The sequence below is a fragment of the Trifolium pratense genome, linkage group LG3 (genome assembly GCF_020283565.1).
Source record: "Trifolium pratense cultivar HEN17-A07 linkage group LG3, ARS_RC_1.1, whole genome shotgun sequence".
NCBI lineage: Eukaryota > Viridiplantae > Streptophyta > Magnoliopsida > Fabales > Fabaceae > Trifolium > Trifolium pratense.
Genome location: NC_060061.1, coordinates 43,552,388 through 43,567,434, shown reverse-complemented (window position 1 = coordinate 43,567,434; position 15,047 = coordinate 43,552,388). Strand labels below are relative to the sequence as shown.

The window sequence follows — 15,047 nt, the reverse complement described above, 5'->3', positions numbered from 1 at the left end:
TGTGTGACTTCAATATATATATATATATAGGGGGCTGCTAACTTAGACCCAGTTGGGTCTAAGTTAGCAAGGTGCACCTTTTCAGTTGGACAAAAATACCCATTCTTTTTAATTAATTAACCAAATTACCATCAATGGACGCGGATCCAGTGTCGCGCGCGTACCGCAGGACCATGGTTACAAACCGTTGATTTCCATCAGACAGCCAAGATCTGATCTCATCAAGACTGTCTGATCAATCAGACAGTCCAGATCATCCGAATCCATCAGATTCCAGCGCGTGCACCACACTGGATTACACCCTAGAGAGAGAAGAATCTACTTTTTAAAAGCAGGACACGTGTCGCTGTCTGATCGGCTGGGCGTGATTTTTTTCCATTTAATACTTTGAACTCAATTATTTCGTTGTAAATTAATTTTTTTTTTTTTTTTTATACCAAAATTAATAATTTTTTTTTCTCTACAAATAGAGACTTGGTTCGTTTGATTTGGACACAGAAAAAAAAACCCAATTTTTCACTACCTTAATCTCATTTTTCACTACCTTACATCAACTTACTGAAACCATTCTAGCAGCAAAATGGTTTCAGATTACAACTCTCTGAAACCATTGTACCAGATAAATGGTTTCAGAAGCAAACACAATTAATAAATTACTCATTGAAACCATTCTACCAGTAAAATGGTTTCAGAATACAACTATGTGCAACCATTCTACAAGCTAAATGGTTTCAGAAGCAAATAACTAATAATCAACTTACTGAAACCATTCTACCAGCAAAATGGTTTCAGATTACAACTCTCTGAAACCATTGTACCAGATAAATGGTTTCAGAAGCAAACACAATTAATAAATTACTCATTGAAACCATTCTACCAGTAAAATGGTTTCAGAATACAACTATGTGCAACCATTCTACCAGTAAAATGGTTTCAGAAGCAAACACTAGTTTTTAATTACCGTTTTATCTCATTTAATTAACTAAAAATAGTTTCAGGTCTCCAAAAATTTCATAAAATATACCAAAAGTTCTAGAATATTATCTACTATTTTCCTGGTATAATGGTTTCAGTGAGTTGGTTGAGTGGTGCGTGTTAAATTACAACACACAAGTAACGTATTTAGTAGACAAAAAATGAGATTAAGGTAGTGAAAAATTGCATTTTTTTTTCGGTGTCCAAATCAAACGAACCAAGTCTCTATTTGTAGAAAAAAAAAATTATGAATTTTGGTATAAAATAAAAAATAAAAAATTAATTTACAACGAAATAATTGAGTTCAAAGTATTAAATGAACAAAAATCACGTCCAGCCAACCATTGTGTGACACGTGTCCTACTTTTAAAAAGCAAAATTTTTCTCTCTCCAAGGTGTAATCCAGTGTGGCGCACGCGCTGGAATCTGATGGATCAGGATGATCTGGGCTGTCGGATTGATCAGACAGTCTTGATGAGATCAGATCTTGACTGTCTGATGGAAATCAACGGTCTGTAACCATGGTCCTTCGGTACGCGCGCGACACTGGATCCGCGTCCATTGATGGGTATTTTGGTTAATTAATTAAAAAAAATGGGTATTTTGGTCCAATTGAAAAGGTGCACCTTGCTAACTTAGACCTAACTAGGGTCTAAGTTAGAAAACCCCATATATATATATATATATATATATTTTTTGTTTATTTTTCTTCTTTTTTGGTTACTTATATACTCCCTCCAGATATAAATATAAGCAAAAGTGCACCTTTTAGATTCATTGAATAACAGGTGCATCTAGTCTATATTATAGTCCAAATACATTAATTATTCAATGAATCTGAAAAGTACACTTTTGCTTATATTTATGTCCAGATGGAGTATAGTTCTTCTTTGAACCTTAATACTTATTTCCAATTAAATTGGTTCTTTTATTGAATGCTTCAATTTGTAGTCCTTTATTGGTCAGTTACCCTTTTGTGATATTGAGATTTTGTGGAAATTTAGCTTCACCTAACTAGATGCGTTACCCTACTCTATACCAAAAGAAAAATTAATTAGCATTTACATATTGATCACGCTAGCTTTAATTAGCATGCACATGGTCGACGCTAAAGTAAACGCTACTCCCCGCCACTAGCACAAAAATAGCTAGTGTCAGCAACACCTTGACACTAATTAATTTAAGCTTGACTAGAAAAATATGCTAGTAAACGTTAGTGTCATTAAACAATATTTGCATGTAGTGTGACATTAAGGGTCCGTTTGATTCGCTAAAAATAAGGGACTGCATAGGACAACTGTAGTTGTACTGTGTTTGATTGTAAAACAGTTTCAGGAACTGGACAAACTGGGAAGCAATGGACAGGACAAAAACAGAATTTTTTGTACCTCACTAAACCACAGCACAACTTTTTGTCTGCTGTACAAGTTGTCTAAAATGCCAAAATACCATTTTATTAACAAAATATCGTATAAGACAAAAAAATGTTCAATATCCCAAAAGTTTGTTCTGTACTGTTCTGTCATGTGTTGTGCTGTTCTGTCTTGTACTGTTCTTTCCAGTACTTACCCTTTAACAAATCAAACACACCCTAAGATGACAATATGCCTGAAAAATATTTGTATGAAAGAGCTAGCGCTAAGTAACATTAAGATGACGCTTCACGCTAGCGTTTAATTTCAATAGTTTTAGCGTCTGACGCTGTCGCTAAATAGTAGTTGGTAGCGTCAATTTTTTAGTTGTAGCATCCATTTTTAGTTGATGCTAAAACACTTGTTTCTTGTAGTGTGTTGTCACATCATGATTTATTAAGTTAAAAGCACATGATTTATCATATTCATTAAATAATATGCCGTACATTTTTAAATACATCTTCAAAACATTTTTTTTGTTTTCACCACGAGTAACATTTTTTTTTTTTGATAAAACCATGAGTAACATTTTACATTAATATTGTATGTATGTATGTATATATAAGTAAATCTTACACATAAATGCAAAATTTTTTTTTATCAAGATTAAAGAAAAAAACTAAACACACAACTGGTTCTTTTTTGTTGTGTAGTAATGATATACCTTTGGCATTACGATCATTATCACCACAATATTGTCCGTAAATCAAACTAATGATCATTACTATCATTATTCACTTCCGATTAATATTTGGGGTATCTAAGGATGATAAGTGATAGGAATAAGGAATAAATCATCTTTTCGAGTAACCGCTACTCCAAAAGTCTCACTCATATCTAAATCTTCATTTTTCTTTGCATTCGAAAGTTTCCAATCAAAGTAATACATCAACAATGCAAGTGGATACTCAACGTTGACCAAACCAAACGTGACCCCAGGGCACATTCTTCTTCCAGCACCAAATGGAATGAACTCAAAATTATTACCTTTATAGTCTACACTACTTTCAATGAATCTTTCAGGATAAAATTTGTCCGGGTCATCCCAATGATTTGGATCTCTTCCAATAGCCCAAGCATTCACTATAACTTTGCTTTTAAAAGGTATGTCATAACCATTTATCTTGCATGTTTGTCCACATTCTCTTGGAAGCAAAAGTGCTCCCGGAGGATGTAATCTCAAAGTCTCTTTCACAACATATTTTAAATATTTTAATTTATCCAAGTCACTTTCATTGGGTTTTCTTTCTTTATCAAATACCTCTCTTAACTCAGCTTGTACCCTCTCCATTATTCTTGGATTTTTAATCATTTCTGCCATTGCCCATGTTATGGTAGAAGCTGAACTATCACTTCCAGCTCCATATATATCCTTCAGAATTAAGAGATCTAGTTTGTTAAATTTATTTCAAAAGCATCCAGCCCAATATAAGAGATTATACATATATATCCTTAAGAATAATTGTATATTGAATGTGTTAATAACGATATTGGTTTTCCAATTTTGTTTTTTGTTTTCACTATCAGTATTCAGTTCATTGGACAGCTTAATCTGATTCGAAAGTCAATTTTAACATCAAGTGTGGTTCCAACCCCTTTTCGATTACAGTTACTTGTTGGTTACGGTAAATAAGCAGGTAAAGTAATTGGAAGTTTTGCGGTTAAGAGATAACTAATTTAGTCAAAAATTTAAAATGAGTTTTATAAAAAAGATACAAAATCTTTTCTAAAAGAACCGGAGGGAGTAATATACTTACCAAGATCACAGCCTTGACACAATTATCATTTAAACAATATTCCTGTTTCAATAGCAAATCAACAAGATCTTCCTCACCATGATCTTCATTGACCCTTGATTTATTAACCTCCCTATGCTCATCAACAATGTTTTGCAAAATCTTATCAGTTTGTTTGTGTAACTTTTCAAGCTTAGGCTTCAACCCAGATATATTTTGAAGCCATTTATAAGAAGGATATAAATCTCCCAAATTAAAACCTCCAGCAACTTTACTGGCTTCCTTCACCAATGATATGAATTTCTGATTGTCCTTGCACTTCTTCCCAAAAGCTGTCCTAGAAATGATTGTAGAAATTGTTGAAAACACTTCTTTGGTTAAATTAATTTGTGATCCTTCTTTTGAAGCAATCCATTTGATTAGATTATTTACCTCTTCACTTCTAATTGGTTGAAAAGATTGGACACGTTTTGAACTTAATAGCTCTAAAGTACAAATTTTTCTAAGTTGTCTCCAATAATCACCATAAGGAGCAAAAGCAATACCAAGAGAGTTATTCATTATCTCTGAAGCTTGAATAGAAGGCCTTGATGAAAAAATAAGATCATGTGTTTTCATCACTTCTTTGGCATATTCTGATGATGAAACTACAATTGTTGAAACTTCACCAAGTTTTAGATGCATTAAAGGTCCATATTTTGTTGATAAGTCTCTTAGCTTATGATGGGGAAGTGAACCTATAAGGTTGTGTATGTTTCCTATGATAGGTAGTTTCAATGGACCTGGTGGTAAATTTGGAGTTGGGTCAGATTTCTTGGTCACTTTTTTGTGTGCAATAAACAAAAAAGTGATAAGGGAGAAAATGGATGTAAAGTATAGGATTTGAAGATCCATTTGGGAAATAGAAGTAGAATTATGTTGTGATAAAACTCTGTTTGCAACTCTAATATATACTATATCAAACGCTAAAAAAGTGTTTGGTCTATAGGATGAAATTTTCATTTTATTCATTAAAAAATTAAAAATTTATTTAAATAGGTCTTGCACGAATAGGTCAAACATTAATTTTTTTTTTGTTTTGCAATAAATAAATAAAACTTACAACTACTCAAGAGTGTTTAGATAAAATGACACAAGTTTCTTTTATCATAATCAATATCATGATTCTGACTTGAGCATGCAGGAAACATTCGATTTACGACAAAATATAAATAAATAAATAAATAAATAAAGAGTCTTGCTAATGTGTGTCCTAAGAACACATGTTAGAAATCCTACAAATAATATTTTTGCATTGAAAAACACAATATTATGACATTTAAAAAGCTAAATACACAAATTTTATGAAAAATATTTCGATATTGAGTTCCTTATGCTCTTAGGATAGGGTGTAGTTATGGTGCATAAACTTCATCGTTATGCACAATGTATAAACAATGAAAATTACTCAACGCACCCCCATATGCTACCCCATTACTCGCGCGCCCCACATTTTCTTAGCGCACCCCCCAATTTTTTTTTCTCCTAGATTTCTTACGAGCCCCCCAGATTTTTTTTCCTCCCCCAGATTTCTAGCGTGCCCCCCAATTTTTTTTCCTCCTCCAGATTTCTAGCACATCCCCCAAATTTCTAACGTGCCCCCCATTTTCAATTAAATAATAACTTTTGTTCCTTTGAAGTACATATTATAAGAATCTATTTTCAATTAATTGTGTTGGATGATTATATATATAGTCATATTTTAATTTAAAATTACATACTAAAACATATATTGTAATTATGGTTTAATTTATTACAATTAACATAAATCATTAGCGAAACCATTGGTTTTTTGTTTTATTACAAAACCATTAGAAAATTATTTTGGTTTCACATAGAAAACTATCAAAACCATTAAACCATACTTATGGTTTCAGTAATAATCAGTATTTAAAATCATTAAACCATTTAGTGTAAAACCATTTTAAAATACAAATGGTTTCAGTGTATAACTATTTGAAACCATTTAACCAGCATAATGGTTTCCAAGATTTTTAAAACCCTAAAAACACAATATCGGTTTCAGTAAACACATAAAACCATTTTACAATACAAATGGTTTTACTGTTTAACTCTCTAAAACAATTTAACCAGCATAATGGTTTCCAAAATAATATTGTATAAATAGTATATATATATATAACCATTTAACAATACTAATGGTTTCAGTGTATAATATCTCGAAACCATTTAACATACCAAATAGGATGAGATTTCGAAAATACCAAAGAAGATTAATATTAGTTTATCTAGCTTTATCATTCGATTATTTGAGGGATGAGCGAGGGATTAACGGATGTAAACCCGTCGGTCCTCTTTTTAATCCAATTTTATTTTTTAATTTTATTTGCGAAAGACAAACAACCGATAAGCAAAGCACACTACCAACGTTCGGTCATTCGAGGGTTTAGCAGATGTAAACCTGTCGGTCTCATTTTAAATCCAAATTATTTAATTACAATTTGTTTTGTAGGTTTTTATCATTTTTATCATTTTTTTGGTTTAAATTAAACAAATTAAATAAATTAGATAATAAATAAATAAAAAAATAAATAACATCACAAGAGTGCATAAAGTAAGCAGGAGAGGTGCATGTAGCATGAAAGAATACAGGCCCAACCCACAAGAAGGCCCAACGCAGCAACAAACAAAAAAAATAGGATATGATCTGGGCTGTTTAATTAATCAGACGACTCTTAAAAGGTGGTTGCCTATTTTTTTTTTTTTGCTAGGAAGTCTGAGTGTTTGGTTGGTTTATAATGATGCAAATTGGACTGTTTGTCTCGATACATGGAAATCAATTTACTAGATTTTGTTGTTTGTCGTTGTTGGGAAGTCTCTAGGTTTTCTTAACACACACCACTTTTTGCTGGGCAAGAGATTCTCTTCTGTGTAAATTTTGTCCATTGTAATTCTTACCATTTTTTTGCTATAGTAATTCAATTAAAAATAATGCATTTGGAAAGTTGAGATCCACATTGAATCCCTTCCGACCTTCGGTGAAATTGTCATTGAAGACAATTCACTCTCCCCTCCTTACTGACAATTTAAGTGTATTCAAATTTTCACAAAGACGTAAAGGATATTGCGGTGGATTGTCATTATATTCGAAAAACATTAGAAAATCATGTTATATCTCTTCCTCTTGTCACATTACAACTTCAACCTACAAATATTTTAATTAATGTTTGTTCTGGGCCGAGCTTAGAGCTCGAGCATCAGAGGGTGTCGAACACACATACCATCCGAGCACGTCCTAACGGTCAGATACCCTTGCGTATTGTAACGGCCGTAAACCGGAATGATGAGCATTTACTGCCCATCAAGGCCTCCAAGCCGTTTTCCGGCAGCCACTTGATGGCCATTAATGCCATCAAGGGCCTTAGCCCAGCGCTGGGGGCTATATATATGCATCTCACTTCATTTGCAAAGGTACGCATTGTTATAGCTAAGAAAACCTTACACACATACTGACTTGAGCGTCGGAGTGCCTGCAGGTACACAACCCCCCTCCGCTCCAACAGGGGTCCCAAACGCTCTCAACCACCGCAAAACGCCGGCGAAGTCGCATCATTCTGGTCTACACGATCAGTGGCGCCGTCTGTGGGAACGATAGTTTCCCTGTTTATTCAAACCAAAAACTAAAAAACTTCCTCAAAACACCCTTTCACGACCAATGGCTGGCGTTAACAACCATCAAATCCCGGAGCAAGTGGCGGAGAACCATGGATCACCGATGGATTACGCAGCGTACCACCCAGGGGACGGCCAATTCGCCTCCGTAACGGAAGATGGCCAGGGAGAGCAAAACGCGCATTACGAGCCCTACAACCCAGAAGAACCGCAGATCCCTGTGGCTACCCCGCCACAGGCGACTCCGGCAGCGGCTATCCCTCCGGGCGTTCCCATGCAAGAAATGATGGCTGCGCTGGTCAATGCAATCAACCGCCAGTCAGACTTGCTGCTGCAACAGAACCAGCGATTCGAGCAGCAGAATCAAAGGCTCGAGCAACAAAGCCGTCGCATCGACGCAATTGCCGAGTCGAGGATCACGGCGCAAGCTCGTCCAGCTCGCCGTTCACCCACACCAGTGAGAAGCAGAACCTACTCCAGGTCTCGCTCACCACCTCGCCACAGAAGCGAAAGGAGAAACGAGGCTATATCTCGAAACTCCACCCCGCCGAGGAGACATTCCCCTAGAAGGGACAACCCTCCTCGTCGCCAAAGGAACCGATCCCCGGAAGAGAGAGACAATCACCAAGGCCCCCTCTCCCGAAGGATCCGAGAACTCCCCCTACCGGTCGGACTCGAAAAACCACCGGCAATGGATACCTACGATGGCTCGACGGACCCGGACGAGCACATCGAAAATCTTGAAGCTCTCCTCGAGTACAGAAATGTACGAGGCTCTATCAAGTGTAAGCTCTTTCCCACAACTCTGAGGAAAGGCGCTATGGCTTGGTACAAGAGCTTGGCGCCAGGATCCGTAGACTCTTGGTCGGACCTGTGCGCCCGCTTCCGGGCTCACTTCACTTCCTCGAGGCGTCATCCAAAAACTGAAGCAACCCTCGAGGCCATCATCCAAGGCGAAAACGAGCCCCTAAGGGCCTACCTCGAACGGTTCAACAAGGCAGCCGTTGAAGTGAAGGTCGATGAGAGCATGAAGCTGTATCTCCTCGACAGGGGATTACATCCAGACAGCGACTTTGCTAAAGCTGTCGGTATCGAAGAGCCGAAAACGCTGGACGCGTTCTTCGAAAAGGCGAAGAAGTACATTACCTACGAGGAGAAACAAAGGGCCAAAGATATAAGAAGGCCGAAAAGTCAAGAAAAAACCAGGAACCATGAAAAGGACGAAGCTGGGACCTCACGAAGAGGTAACGAAAAGCAAAGGGAGGAAAGGATAAAAGATTCCAAACCTCCTCGGGGAAAATTCACAACATATACTCCACTGAATGCGTCAAGAGATCGCATTTTCGCCGAAGTCTCCGCTGCGGACTTCAAAAAGGCTGGGATCCACTTCCCGAGACAGCAGCCCATGAAGGCAAATACTGATAGGACGAAATTTTGTCGCTATCATAAAAGCCATGGACACGTCACTGAGGACTGTGTCCACTTAAAAGATGCCATCGAGATTCTGATACAGAAGGGTTATGCCCGAAGATATGTTCAGAACGACGAACAAGCACAACAACAACAACAACAACAACAAAGGCGGGAGCCTCAAGAGGTCGCAATGGCCATTGATGTTCCCGAGCAGGAAAACAGAGGCATCGTCCCTCAGGCGCTTGCCATCTCAGCACCTGAAATTCCACTCCCATCCCCGGGGTCAGACGAGGGAGCGCTCCTAAGGCATTTCAACGCCCACCTGAATGGCTCATGGGAAAATTTCCCAAAAGCACTGGTGATAACAGGTGGAGGGCTAAACAAAATCACCCTCGGATCGGTAAAAAGGAAGTTCGAGGAGCTGGAGAACGTTTGCTCGGTGACTCCCATCACCATCACCAAACCTGAGGGGGACTCCGACCCGCTGGCCTTCTACAAATCAGAAGTTCCTGGGGGCTCACCAAACTATCAAATACCACTGTTGGTGAGGGCTCGCATGGCAAACTTCGACGTCCACCGCATCCTCGTAGATCAGGGGAGCTCGTGCGACGTAATGTACTCGGGGCTATTCAAAACTCTACAGCTGTCAGAGAAGAACTTGGTTCCATATGTAGGACCCGACCTTCAGGGGTTCAATGGGTCGACTACCAAACCTTGGGGATACGTGGATCTCATCGTCACCTTCGGTGAGGAGAAGGCAATGAAATCCGTGAGGACACAATTCATGGTCGTCGACTGTCCTTCGCTGTATAACTGCATCATCGGCAGAACTACTTTAGCGGAGCTGTTCGCTGTGTCGTCCACTGTTCACCTGAAGCTGAAATACTACACACTGGACGGCCAGGTCGCCACCATCAACGGCGACATAGCTGCTGCGAGGAGATGCTTCGAGGCCGCGGCAAAAAATCTGAGCACCGTGGCAACCCCCAAGAAAACTGAAAAGAAAAATCCGGGGGTAAACACTGTTGGAGGTTCCGTCGACATCGATGCTCGACTCACAAAAAAGGAGCATCAAGAAGAAAAACAAAAGGACCTCACCGACGCTGAAAAGAAAATCTATCGCCCCATCCCGGACGGAGATTTCGAACTTGTGCCCTTAGGCGAAGACCCCCTCAAAGGAATCAAGATTGGAACTGGACTCCCCGACTTGGTCAAAAAGCAGCTGGTCGCCTGCCTTAAGGACAATGCTGAACTGTTCGCCTGGAGCGCTGCAGAGATGCCCGGTATCGACCCTGAGGTCGCTTGTCACCAGCTGACTTTAGATCCTAGGGCTAGTGCCGTTGTTCAGCGGCGTAGGAAGCAGTCTCCCGAAAAAGCGGAGGCTGCCGAAAAAGCTGTAAAAGACCTCCTCGAGGCAAATTTCATTTCGGAAGCTAGGTATACCACCTGGCTATCCAATGTTGTACTTGTCAAGAAATCGAATGGAAAATGGCGCATGTGTGTTGATTATACCGATCTTAATAGGGCTTGCCCTAAAGACGCTTACCCTTTACCTAACATAGACAAATTAGTAGATAATTCATCAGGATTTAAATTACTATCGTTTATGGATGCGTACTCGGGTTATAATCAAATAAAAATGGCTGAAATCGATAAAAAGAAAACAGCGTTTATGACCGAATCCGGTAATTATTATTACAACGTAATGCCTTTCGGGCTTAAAAACGCAGGCGCCACATACCAAAGGATGATGAACAAAGTCTTCAATAATGAAATCGGTGACATGCTCGAAGTCTACATGGATGATATGATCGTCAAATCCAAAGAGGAAGTCGATCATACAGCCCATCTAAAAAGAGTGTTCGACCAAGCGAGAAAGTATAACATGAGATTCAATCCTGAAAAATGCACGTTCGGCGTAAAAGCTGGGAAATTCCTCGGGTTTTACTTAACTGAAAGAGGAATCGAAGCTAACCCCGATAAATGCAGAGCATTCTTTGAATTCCCTACGCCGGACTCAAAGAAATCTATCCAATCATTAAACGGGATGCTCACCGCCTTATCTCGTTTTGTCGCAAAATCCGCTCAACACGCGCTACCTTTATTCAAATTACTTAGAAAAGAATCCGCATTCGAATGGACAAAGGAATGCGAGGATGCGCTACAACACTTAAAACGAGCATTATCCGAACCCCCAGTCCTAACGCGACCCAACGAAGGGGAAACCTTATATCTTTATCTCGCCGTAGCATCGGAGGCCATCAGCGCTGTTCTCATAAGAGAAACCGAGCAAGGGCAAAAACCTGTCTATTTCGTGAGCAAGGCTCTGCAAGGACCAGAACTCCGGTACTTACAGATTGAAAAAACGGCCTTAGCAGTAGTCATGGCCGCGAGGAAGCTAAGACACTATTTCTTAGCTCACTCCATCGTGGTTCGAACTGATCAACCGATCAAGCAACTCCTTGCGAGGCCGGATATGACAGGACGAATGCTAAAATGGTCGCTCGAGTTGTCCGAATTCGAAATCTTTTTCGAAAGCAGAAAGGCTTTAAAAGCCCAAGTGCTAGCAGACTTCATAGCCGAGATGACCACACCATCTACCCCGGACAAAAACAAATGGACCATCTTCGTAGATGGATCCTCGAATCCACAGGGGAGTGGTGCGGGTATCATACTCGAAAGCGGTGAAGGAGCGCTCATAGAAGTTTCACTCGAGCTCGCCTTTCCAACCACAAACAACCAAGCCGAATACGAAGCTTTCTTGGCAGGATTAAGGTTGGCTCAGGATATGGAAGCTGAGGAAATTAAAATATTCACGGACTCACAGCTCGTCGCATCACAAATAACCGGGGAATACCAAACAAAAGACGAGCGACTCACGGAATATTTAAACTTAATCAAAGAAAAATTAACCAAATTCAGACAAACCGAATAGGAACACCGTGATCCTCGACAAATTGGTAAAATCGAAAACATGCTCGAAAAGAGAGTACGGTTTTCAGTCGAAAAGTCTGCTCGGTATCATTTAAATATGAGCTCAACATCATTTAAATTAAAGGCATATATAAAGCATGAGTGCAAATAAACTATGCTCGGGAAAAATCAAAGGAGAATTATTTTATTAATGATAAATCCACTACAAAGGGAAGAGAATTACAAGGGAACCGAGCACCTAATCCTCGCGCTCGGAACCTGAACTAATTGCGGAATCCGAATCAGTCCACAACACCTCCTCTGGCCATATCTTAGCCTCTTTCCCAACCTGAGACCCACCTTCACCAGAGGCAGGGCCAGGAGGATAGAGGTGGGGAGATTGATGAGCCCTCAGGAACTCCTCGATTGCCCCAATGAAATCCGCCGATTCGTCGGAACTTGAGGTATCAGAAGTATCCGAGGAAGGGAGCATCACCTTAGCTTCTTTCCCCTTTTGAGAACGAGCCGGTGCAGGCTTAGGAACTTCCACTCTCTTTTTCCCTCTTCGAGACTCAGAACCATCAGCAACAACCTTCTTGGAATCCCTATTATCCATCGCTAGCCTTCAAACTCAGGATATGGGAAGCCAAAGGATAAGCAAGTATTTATAGCAAAACTTGCCGCCCAAAGGACCAGTCACCACACCTGACATCCCATAAGTGCGAGAGGCGGCTACAGATACCTAGGATTGACCACTTGGAATAAACGATTTTCCCTTTCCAAAGCTTGACTTTGACCACGGGAACACTGCGAAAATTCAGCTGCCCAACTCGGATCTGTTACGTTCGGCAAATCGAGATGAACCGATAAAGCTTCAAGTCATTACCCTCGCCTACGAGCATAACGACTTGGGGGGCTCCTGTTCTGGGCCGAGCTTAGAGCTCGAGCATCAGAGGGTGTCGAACACACATACCATCCGAGCACGTCCTAACGGTCAGATACCCTTGCGTATTGTAACGGCCGTAAACCGGAATGATGAGCATTTACTGCCCATCAAGGCCTCCAAGCCGTTTTCCGGCAGCCACTTGATGGCCATTAATGCCATCAAGGGCCTTAGCCCAGCGCTGGGGGCTATATATATGCATCTCACTTCATTTGCAAAGGTACGCATTGTTATAGCTAAGAAAACCTTACACACATACTGACTTGAGCGTCGGAGTGCCTGCAGGTACACAACCCCCCTCCGCTCCAACAGGGGTCCCAAACGCTCTCAACCACCGCAAAACGCCGGCGAAGTCGCATCATTCTGGTCTACACGATCAATGTTATTTGAACTTGTGCATCAATTTCACATCAGGAAATTGATGCTTGACCACCCATATGGTTGGGAACAGGCCAGACTTTGACAAGCCTGAGATTTTTCTTCAAGCCTAAGTCTGGTTTACGGCTTATTAAATATTATTTTTTTTCGCCTGGCCTGACCTTTAATCCTATTTAAAAGTCTGTGTTATATAAAAGCCTCTATATAGTCTTTTTAAATAGGCCAAACAGACCTTAAAGCTTATTTCACGTTTAAATTTTTATAATTTCTACGACATTAAGAAAAAACTAATAAAATAATTAACACGGTAATTAAAAGCTAATAAAATAACAAATATGATTACGACAAAATCTATTAAGTATGCCATAATACAAATTGTTTACTAAGCACTAATGTTAACCCGATGATTTGTGAATTGTGCTGAAATATTTTGTCTAAATAATATATTTTTTCTTTGTAAAAAAATAATATATTTTTTACAAGATATAAATAATAATATTATATTCTTACCGTAAAAAAATAATAATAATATTATATAAATATAAATAATAATTATTAAATATAAACAGACCAGTCTATCAGGCTTTGTAGGTTTTTTTAGAAGCATGAGTCTGGTCTATTTATATAAATAAACTCTTTTTAAGACTTAAATCTGACACTTTTAATAAACAAGCCAGACCAGGCCGAAGGCCCTTATACAGCCTATTCCCAACACTACACCAACATCATTTTAAATTTTCTCCGGAGGGAATGTCAATAAAGAATATCCTGCTCCATTATCAATTTAAATGCTAATTATTGTTGTGATTTTAATTATCTAATCTCTAATTATTGTTGTAATCTTAATTAATGTTGTAATTTAATGATATATTTAATTATTGTTGTGATTTTGTCATCACTAAGATTCTTATTGTTGCTGAATATATGCTTAGCTGTCATTATCAATTATTGTATATAAATTGTAGGAATTAGAGTATTTGTGTAGTCTTTGCCGTTCAAAAAAAAAAAGAATATTTGTATAGTACTCCCTCCGTATTATAATATATGTCGTTTTGACACTTTTACACATATTAACAAAAGACAATTAATGTTGTATGGAAAAGAGAGATTATGAGTTGATTTACAAAATTGTCCTTCATTTATGGTATGGAAAAAAAAAATTGAAGAATGGAAAGAAGAGAGAGTAATAAATAGTTAAGGGTATAATAAGAAAAATAGCATTAAATGCTTCATTGGTAATATAAAGCGACATATATTGTGGTACAAATTTTTCCCCCAAAGTGACATATATTGTGGTACGGAGGGAGTAGTCTCCACGAGCATAGCTCAGTTGGTATGGACATCGCACTTTATGTGCATGAGCCCGAGTTCGAACTCGAGATACTTCACTTATTCACATTTAACTTGGATTTTTCCAACCACTAGTATACTTGACAAAAAAAAATTGTATAGTATTATAATACTACTTATGGATAGCTTAGCTGCATTGAGCATTTTTCTTAATTGCTATAGTACTAAAATTCTATTTATGGATAGAATCCGATCAATGAGAAGCAACAAAACAAAAATTCTTGACCGGACAACTATATTGCAAACTATAATAAT

General features: G+C 38.7%; 1 protein-coding gene across 1 annotated transcript; it reads right to left on the bottom strand.

Moving 5' to 3' along the window:
- Positions 1–3,031: 3,031 nt before the first annotated feature.
- LOC123912958 (cytochrome P450 71D9-like) lies at positions 3,032–5,018 on the bottom strand. The gene is made up of 2 exons (XM_045963548.1): positions 4,145–5,018; positions 3,032–3,759 (listed from the first exon to the last, which is right to left on the bottom strand). Exons 1-2 carry the CDS (start codon positions 5,015–5,017, stop codon positions 3,148–3,150), a joined length of 1,485 nt encoding a protein of 494 aa, XP_045819504.1. The 5' UTR covers position 5,018; the 3' UTR covers positions 3,032–3,147.
- Positions 5,019–15,047: the final 10,029 nt, after the last annotated feature.

Bases quoted from the DNA above. Each gene is read 5' to 3' on its own strand.
- LOC123912958 (XM_045963548.1), bottom strand. From the start codon at position 5,017: ATGGATCTTCAAATCCTATACTTTACATCCATTTTCTCCCTTATCACT. The intron at 3,760-4,144 runs GTAAGTATATTA...TTAATTCTGAAG, and splicing joins GTGTCAAGGCTGTGATCTTG to GATATATATGGAGCTGGAAG.